General features: G+C 44.5%; 1 protein-coding gene across 1 annotated transcript; it reads right to left on the reverse strand.

Annotated features, from left to right (window-relative positions):
• Nucleotides 1-2,410: 2,410 nt before the first annotated feature.
• On the reverse strand, nucleotides 2,411-3,861 carry fut4 (fucosyltransferase 4). Its single transcript, XM_033022404.1, has one exon. The coding sequence runs from the start codon at nucleotides 3,465-3,467 to the stop codon at nucleotides 2,430-2,432; it is 1,038 nt and encodes a 345-aa protein (XP_032878295.1). The 5' UTR covers nucleotides 3,468-3,861; the 3' UTR covers nucleotides 2,411-2,429.
• Nucleotides 3,862-9,769: the final 5,908 nt, after the last annotated feature.

The raw sequence follows: 9,769 nt of genomic DNA on the forward strand, positions 1-9,769 counted from the left end.
CATGAGTTACTATTTTATAAATTAATAACGGAGTACACAGTTAAAGCAGCATTTTTATGACACAAATATCTACATTGAGAAATTGTAATGTAATGCAAATTTCCCCAGTCTTATTCCAGAATAACGTCCTAATTGTTGGTGAAATCCAGAAATGCTTCCAGGTTTTCTAACTGGCAGCAGTGGGCTGCAACAAAATATCAACAACTTGTGTATGCACTGCCCCAAACAGGACATAAGGCGGATGGAGGTGTAAAAAAAAAATGCAGATAATTTTCCCTGCACAGTTAGCTGGTGCGAGTTTATTTTATGGACGTTAATGTAAATTAATAATATTGTACCTTTGCTAGGAAGTCAAAAATTTGCAGTTAATTTTTAGCAACCAGTTCAAGATTATTTTATGGAGATTGGCCTTAAATTGCTTGAATCAAAATAAACAGTACTTCAATATTACAGCCAATAAATATTCTTTATATAGACTCCACAGCATCTACTCCAACACATACCAAGGCCCCTCCTTTCAACATCTCCACTGACCTCCTTACCCCTCCTCCACACTGCTTCCTCTCCCAGTTTGACCTGGTCACCCCTATTAAAATCTCCAAACTCATCAGCTCTTCCAAACCCACTACCTGCTCCCTCGACCCTCTCCCCACTCCCCTGCTGAAGTCCTGCCTCCCCGTTCTCTGCCCCTACCTCACTAATCTCTTCAACTCCTCATTGTCCCAAGGAATTGTCCCCTCCGCTTTCAAAACTGCTGCTGTCACACCAATCTTAAAGAAACCTGGTCTTGATCCCTCCTCTCTCATTAACTATCGCCCAATCTCAAACCTCCCCTTTCTTTCAAAAACCCTGGAAGGTATCGTTGCGTCGTAACTTCATTCCCACCTCCTTGCGTATAACCTACTTGAACCCCTCCAATCTGGCTTTCGCCCCCTCCATAGCACAGAAACTGCTCTCCTCAAAGTCCTCAACGACCTCCTCACCTCTGCTGACACTGGTTCCCTCAACATCCTCATCCTCCTCGACCTGAGCGCAGCCTTCGATACAGTGAACCACAACATCCTGCTCACCAGACTCAAAGACCTCGGCATTGAAGGCTCTGCACTCAGCTGGCTCCGTTCCTACCTTTCCAACAGATCCCACTTCATCTCTCTCCACAACCACACCTCTGCTACAGCCACAGTCACTCAAGGCGTTCCCCAAGGCTCCGTACTCGGCCCCCTCCTCTTCATCATCTACATCCTCCCCCTTGGTCAGATACTCCGCCACTTCAACCTGGACTTCCACTGTTATGCCGATGACACCCAGATCTACCTCGGCACCAAATCCCCCCACAAACCCCCCCCTCTCCCATATCAACTCCTGTTTGTCAGCTATAAAAACCTGGATGCAACATAACTTCCTCAAACTCAACAGCGATAAGACAAAATTCCTCCTCATAGGCTCCAAAGCCACACTCAGCAAAATCAATAACCCCACTCTCACCATCGACGACACCACTGTCTCCCCATCTCCCCAGGCCCACAACCTTGGCGTGATCTTTGATTCCACCCTCTCACTTGAGCCTCACATCCGCCATGTCATTAAAACCTCCTTCTTTCAGCTCCGCAACATCGCCAAACTCAGACCCTCTCTCATACCTCCCGCTGCTGAAAGACTCATCCATGCCTTCATCTCCTCCCGACTGGACTATTGCAACTCACTTCTCCTTGGCATCAGCTCCACCTACATCAACCGACTCCAACTGGTCCAGAACGCAGCCGCCCGACTCATCATCCACACCAAATCCTGGCATCACATCACTCCAGTCCTCAAACAACTTCACTGGCTTCCCATCTCCCACCGGATCACCTACAAAATCCTGATCCTCACCTACAAAGCCCTCCACCATCTGGCCCCCCCATATCTCACTGACCTCCTCTCCCCCTACCAACCCTCACGGTCCTTCAGATCCACATCAGCCGGTCTCCTCTCCATCCACAAGTCCAACCTCTGCAGTTTTGGGGACAGAGCCTTCTCCAGGGCAGCTCCCAGGCTCTGGAACTCCCTCCCCCAACTGATCCGCAATTCTGTGTCCCTCACCATCTTCCTGTATTCTGTCTTCACTTTGTGTACTAGTCATGTCTCTACTATTTATTTCATTCCCCTTACATGTTTTCCCTCTACCTGCTAAATTTTTGTAAGGTGTCCTTGAGACTCTTGAAAGGCGCCCATAAATAAAATTTATTATTATTATTATTATTATTATTATTATTATTATAATAAATAGATCGTTTAGAAACTTGACCAATTATGGTCTTTGCAAACAAATTTTTGCATCCACCGTTCCACCTTGAGCTTTATGCAATGATGCAGTCGATTCCCAATCTTCACAATTAAGAGTATTCTTCCACCACCTCATCTTTTTTTAAAACAAAAGTAGACTACAATCACTGAAACCAAGTATCCAGATTTGAGATAGTCTTGTGTTGCCTCCCCGCATTCTGGATAGCCTCGCATACTTTGCAATACTGCTCATCCCAAAACTGTGTCAGGTGCACATTGTAGCCCTTTTTCCACTCGAAATATTTTTTATAGCTTCCACTATTCTTATCCAAATACATCAAATACTCGGCCAGTTTTCCTGGACTCGAAAAGTCATTTACATGTATAAAAGAATCCGCCGGTATGTACTGTTCATAATTGGTTCTGCTGGGTCCCAACACCACGGGCACAGCGCTGGATAAAAAAGCATTTTTCCAAAGTTTTTCGGTTATGTAATCCACGTGTTGGGAATTTTCGAAAGACAGATAAAACTTATATGGCAACACTGTCAGAACAACATTGTTATTTTTAAGATCCAAGCCAAATTTTCCATATACATCAATGCTCACGTAGTTCTTGAGCTTGTTGTAATATTTAACCCGTGCATGGTCTTCATTCCAATTGCTGATGACCCAAGCGACCAGTTTAGTTTTCTTGGGCAGCACTATCTGTCGCTTTTTCTTTCTGGGATAGAGGTATCCGTAAGGGACGAAGATGTCAGACTCGCGTCTGTAAGTCATGGTCCAGTTGAAGATACCGTTCAGCTGCTCAAGCTGGTAAGAGTGAGTCGGGGACTCGAAATTCATCCAGATCCATCTCTGAGCTATGGGTCTCCGTCCCGAGGGAAGTTGATCCAAACGACTTTGCAAATCCCGGTGATGTATGATTACAGCCTGCGAGAGGACATAGCGCCGTCGGTCTGTTGTTAACTGACAGCTGTGGATGTTGTAGAGAGTGCCGCAGTTCTTGATCTCGGTTCTCTTGCCGAACGGATGCCACCAGATGAGCACAGTCGCCGTTGGCTTCGAGCTCCTGCCCCCGACTCTTTCCTGCTGCGAGGTGAAGGAGTGGCTGAACAAGAGAAACTCTCGCACAGTCAGGTACGTGGTTAGCACGATACTGGCGGAAGCAAGGAGAGAGAGCCGTCGGCACAAACTTCTCATTATTTATTCTCATAATCTGAACCCGAGGCGACAGAAAATGCCAAACGCGATTTCGGAGCATTTGAGTTCAAATGGTGAAAGTAAGTTAACTGGAAAGGCGCGAATGGGCAGCGACCATCCCTGGGCTCTCGGCAGCTCTTGTGCTCAGGTTTGTCAGAATGAGATAAAGGTCGTAGTACTCCCGACAAGTTCCTGACGTGGCACGAATTGGAGAGGGAGTGGATACAGAGAAGGGGCGTGTTGGCATTTGCAGGGTTTGTGTTTACTTATGCCTGAGGCGGCTGCTGGAAAATGATTCAGATTTTCAAAGGGTTTTCCTTCGTGTTTAGTATTCATGATCCGTCCTATAGCCCCCCGGCAAAAAGGCGTTACATTGGCACTGCCTCGATCACGGCTAACGTGGACTGCTTGGACGCAATGTTAATAATGGACGTGCCAATGAATGTGGCAAATGCCTCAAGGGAGCAGGACGAAGATGTTTATTTGCTGAGCGCTTGCTCGATTATATCCAAACGAAAGACATTGAACAACTGGCATTATAATAAAATACTCGTCATTATGTATCAGGGAGTTTCTTCCGATCGGACATGGGGGCAATCCTCAAATTGGAAAGTCTTACGCATTTTTTTTTAAATTACTGCAGTCCAAATTCTCGGCACCGCTCACTTCAGAAATAGGCCAATGGCCGAGATTAGACGGAAATCAAGTACAACTGCAGACGCTGGAATCTGAACTAAAACATAAATGTTGTCTGAGGGATTCGGCAATTCATGGCCCAGTCCTGTTCTAAAAATGTGGCCTTGTCAAACATAAGGTTTGGCACAACACGCTACGAATCCCAGTTGTGGAGACACTGGTATCATTGTCTCGTTGTAGGACACTGACCTTTTTAATTCTGGATTTTAAGTCATGTATTGTGTTTTTTGTATAATTTATGATGCTTTTATAAGTGATATACTAAGATTTTATATGTATTTTATGGTGTTTTTATATGCCATGTATTTTATGTAATGTCATCCCTTGTCTGGACCTTGAATCCAGAATAAAGTTAAATAATAATAATAATTTACTGGCACTGTGATGTTGCTAACCTTGTAATTAGTGTTACCGAAGATGGACACAAAAAGCTGGTGTAACTAACTCAGTGGGACGGGCAGCATCTCTGGAGAAGGAATGGGTGACGTTATGGGTCCAGACCCTACTTCAGTGTTAGTCGAATTAAAGGTCTACATGGGGAATCAGCTCAACATCATAGCAAGGTCAACAGATCTGGTCGCCCCATTACAGGAAGGATGTGGAGGATCTGAGAAGAGTGGTGCAGAGGTTTACAAGGTACTGTCTGCTTTAGAGGGTTTCAGCTACAGGGAGAGGTTGGATAGAAGTATATACAATTATGGGAGGCATAGATAGGGTAGACAGTCAGAACCTTTTCCCCCAGGGTGGAAATATCCAACACTAGAGGGCATAGATTTTAAAGAGTGGGGGGAATGTGTAATGGAAATGTGCGGGGCAAAGTTTTTATCACAAAGAGTGGTGGGGCCCTGGAACGCTTCGCAAAGGTGGTGTTTAAGAGGTTTTTGAATAGGCACATGGAAATGCAGGGAAATGAGGGATATGGATCATGTACAGGCAGATGAGATCAGTTTAATTTGACGTCATGTACAGCACAAACATTGTGGGCTGAAGGGTCCATCCCCCTGTGCTGCATGGTTCTTTGTTTAACCACATGCTGATCCAGTGACTCCCGCAAACCAACATTTGTAAAATAACCTTTTTTAGGAAATAATTTCATTTGATAGCTCTCTGTATTCACCCAAGCTATATATAGTACAGGAACATGTTTCTTTGGATGCCTGCTCCACCATTACCATAATTCCATAGCTGGGTACTATTTCCATATGAAAAACCTTCTTGCAGTAATCAATGTTCACAATTATTAATTTCTTCAGAATCTGAATGACATTAATAATGTGGCTCTCTGGAAGCCCCTTTTAAGTCCAAGTTCCAGAAACAAGTTGGTCATTCCTCTTCCAAAAGGGGGTTGACCAACTTGCGAAAGAGACAAAATAACGTACAATAGATTGCTTAATTTCCCTCTCAGTAATAATGTGTGCAACTGCAACATTAAAAAACAAGGAGCGTTCTTAATAGCTTTAAGCAGCATACTTTACATGTACTGTTCCAGACAATAGGGGCCAGTATCTATATTACTAAAAGTCTGATCTTGACCACTTCCTGTTTTTCTGTTTCATGATTTTAGGATTTTTCCCATCGATGAAAAATAAAAGTTATTAATGTTTTAAAAATGTTGCGATTCTCTCTGTTGCCCCTGCTGGTGGGAATTGGGAGGGACTATGGGGGAAGTGAGAGGGTCACGTCTCTCAGTCTGAGCTGTGAATAACACGGAACACATGTCTACTAAACATGTGAGTGTGGTTTTACTGACCTTGAGTGCCCTTAATGTGGTTTGAAAATGAGGTTGGTTTGAAGTAAAAGCACTGCAAATGGTCGGTGGGGGTTGGATTGAAATAAAAGCACTGCAAATGGTTGGTGGGGTTGGGTTGAAGTAAAAGCACTGCAAATAGTTGGTGGGGGTTGGGCTGAAGTAAAAGCACTGCAAATGGTTGGTAGTCTAAACTTGACAACTTCCTGTTTGCATTGTATATTGATTTTAGATAAAATGCTGCCACTTACGGCTGTGATTTTTAGCCATCTTACTCAGTCCCCCTCCGCTCATCGGGTACAGAGGATTCTTCCCATCAATGAAAAAGAAGTGTTATTAGTGTTTAAAAAATGTTGAGAATCTCTCTCATGTCAATCACACCAAGAAGGCCACACCTCTTCCCGTGGGAGGGGGTAGGGATTATAAAACCCGGAAGTGTGGGTGTAGCTCAGTCTCTGCATGATGGGGAGGGAGAGGTCATGACTCTGTCTGAGCTGTGAATCAACTGAACACGCTGAATGTCTACTGAACTGTGAGTGTGGTTTTATGGTGGTTTCACCCTGCTTGAAATGGTATGAAACTGCATTTGAATGTGGTGGCCTTGCACCCTGCATGAAATGGTATGAAACTGCATTAGAATTTGGTGGCCTTGCACCCTGCTTGAAGTGGTATGAAACTGCACTTAAATTTGGTGGCCTTGCACCCTGCTAGAAGTGGTATGAAACTGCACTTGAATTTGGTGGCCTTGCACCCTGTTTGAAGTGGTATGAAACTGCACTTGAATTTGGTGGCCTTGCACCCTGCTTAAAATGGCATGAAACTGCACTTGAATTTGGTGGCCTTGCACCCTGCTTGAAGTGGTATGAAACTGCTCTTGAGTTTGGAGGACTTGGATCCTGCTTGAAGTAGTATGAAACTGCACTTGAATTTGGTGGCCTTGCACCCTGCTTGAAGTGGTATGAAACTGCACGAATTCGGTAGCCTTGCACCCTGCTTGAAGCGGTCGGAAACTGCACCTGAATTCGGTGGCCTTGCACCCTGGTTGAAATGGTAGAAAAATCGATTTGAATTTGGTGGCCGTGCACCTTGCTTGAAGTGGTATTTCAAGGAATAGCCGTGAGTCAACTGCCAGCACATCAGGCTTGAGGGACTGAGCTGCCACCTCAATAATCCATTTGGCCCACCATGTCCATACTAGCCCTCTGGAGACCAGTCCCATCAGCCCACAACACCCATACCAGTGCTCCAGAAAGCACCCCCACCACACTGGCCACCAATATTGGAATTGGTGGAGAGGTGGAATATTGCGTTGGGGGACCAGCCCTCCCGTGTGAACATGGGACCCAACGGGTCCCACTTGGTCTAGTATGTACTGACATCTACCACAAACCCACTGATTCCCAGTTACCATGACTCGTCTCACCATGCAAGGATGCATTCCTTACTCACATTTTCTCTGTCACTATTACATCTGCTCCCAAGATAAGGCTTTTTACTCTAGATCATCTGAGATCTTCTTTCTTCAGTAAACATGGTTTCACACCAACTGTTGTGAATGGAGCCCTCACCTGCGTCAGAGTTCTCCTCAAACTCCCCACCTCGTTTCCAGCTTTCTCACCCTTACTAAATCAATCTGAAAAATGCCCTGACTTTCCTTCCCAGATGCCATCTGACCCACTGAGTTCCTCCAGCTATATATAAATTTATTAAATGTGGGGAAGTTGTAATGGTGCTGAAAATAAACGGTTCAGAGTAGGTCAAGTGCAGCAGGAGGCAATGACTGCAGAAAGGTGAAGCATGTGGTGAAGAGTTTTGTCACCTGCGAGGCTGTTGACATGAGGGTGGAATCATTGATGCAAAGGTCGGATTCTTAAACTTGTGACTCATGAAGTTAATTAACAGGAGAGCAGTCAGTCTAAGCAGTGTAACCAAGCCTTGGCAGATGACCTCCAGACACAGTTTTTCTGCTGTTTTATTCATTATCCCCTGGAAGGTTCTCTGTTCCACACTGCTGGCATTGGGGTGAAGGACAGTTTCCTTCCAGTCCTTCCTTCAGTGGTATACAAAGCATCAGTGGAAAATTTAAGAGATTTGAGCTGCAGACTGCAAAGCAATTTATTTTTCCTTAAGAAGCACTCCAAGCTATCTGCAGTCATACTGAATCTTCTCTTTAAAAGTTATTTAAAGTGCTGCTAGCAATCATCAATGTATCCTCTATCCTAACAGTGAATAGCCTAGCTTCTGCAGGTTGCTCATCTGCCTGATGAAAGTGAGATGACAGCACCAAAGTAACATGCTGTTCATGAACAGAAAAATCACCTTCTTCGTAAAAAGTATGCACAAAATGTTTCTAGCCTTAAAATGAAGTTTGAAAATGGGGATATCATACACAAAAAATATATACTACTTGGGCAGCATTGTGGCGCTGCGGTGGAGTTGCTGCCTTACAGCGCCAGAGACCCGCGTTCAATCCTGACCATGGGTGCTGTTTGTACAGAGTTTGCACATTCTCCCTATGACCACGTGGGTTTCCTCTGGGTGTTCCGGTTTCCTCCCACATTCCAAAGTTGTGCGGGATTGTTAGTTAATTGGCTTAGGGATAGAACTTGGGTATGGGTAATCACTGATCGGCGCTGACTTGGTGGGCCGAAGGGCCTGTTTCCATGCTGTATCTCTAAAACAAACAAAAAAAACCCCAAGTAATGAAGATTGCCTTTACATTTAAATGATTTGGACAACTTGTGACCTACACCAGAAAAAAAAATCTAACTTGTCAGTTCTCTTCCCCCTCCCCCCCCCCCCCCCCCCCAAACAAACTAGTTACTGATCTTCAGGGTAGGAAGTATCTGACAATCTGTAGAGTGGGATATGTGTGTGACTCTTATAATCAGTACTTGGATTTTAATGTCCAAGAAAGTGACAAATTCTAATCATGAGTTTAAAACAGTATATACATTTTAGACATTGAACCAATTTATTTGACTGATTGGGACAAATGTAAATTGACAAATAAAGGAGGCTGGAAAATAAATCCTGCCAATAATTGAGAACACCAAAATAATTATTGCACATGATGTTATAAATGTAAATTACTGTTGGATGTAGACAGGACATATTTTCCCCAACAAAGGAATAAGACCTTTGGACCTTCTGGCCTTTTCTTGCCCATCCAGTCCGTCCCCCCCCCCAATACCTCACCTCTATCCGAGGAAGGGTTCCGACCCGAAATCTCACCTATTCCTTTTTGCCAGAGATGCTGCCGGACCTGTTCAGTTACTCCAACATTTGCAAGTCTAAGTCAAAGTCAAGTTTATTCGTCACATACACATACGAGATGTGCAGTGAAATGAAAAGTGGCAATGCTTGTGGATTGTGCAAAAAAACTACAAAACAGAATGGAACAGAAACACATATTCACAAATTGCATATTTGTGGGAGGAAAAAAAGGAAAAAAAACAGCAATTTAAAAAAGACAGTAAAATGGTGCAGTAAAGTTAGTCCCTGGTGAGATAGGAGTTTGCAGTCCTAATGGCCCCTGGGAAGAAACTCTTTCTCATCCTCTCCGTTTTCACAGCATGGCAACGGAGGCGTTTGCCTGAACGTAGCAGCTGGACCAGTCTGTTGCTGGGGTGTAAGGGGTCTCCCATGATCTTGTTGGCTCTGGAGTTGCACCTTCTTATGTATAGTTCCTGCAGGAGAGCGTGTGTAGTTCCCATAGTGCGTTCGGCCGAACACACTACTCTCTGCAGAACCTTCTTGTCCTGGGCAGAGCAGTTCCCAAACCAAATCGTGATGTTTCCGGACAAGATGCTTTCCACAGCCGCTGAGTAGAAGCACTGGAGGATCCTCAGAGACACTC

This window comes from Amblyraja radiata, chromosome 6, assembly GCF_010909765.2.
Source record: "Amblyraja radiata isolate CabotCenter1 chromosome 6, sAmbRad1.1.pri, whole genome shotgun sequence".
Lineage (NCBI taxonomy): Eukaryota > Metazoa > Chordata > Chondrichthyes > Rajiformes > Rajidae > Amblyraja > Amblyraja radiata.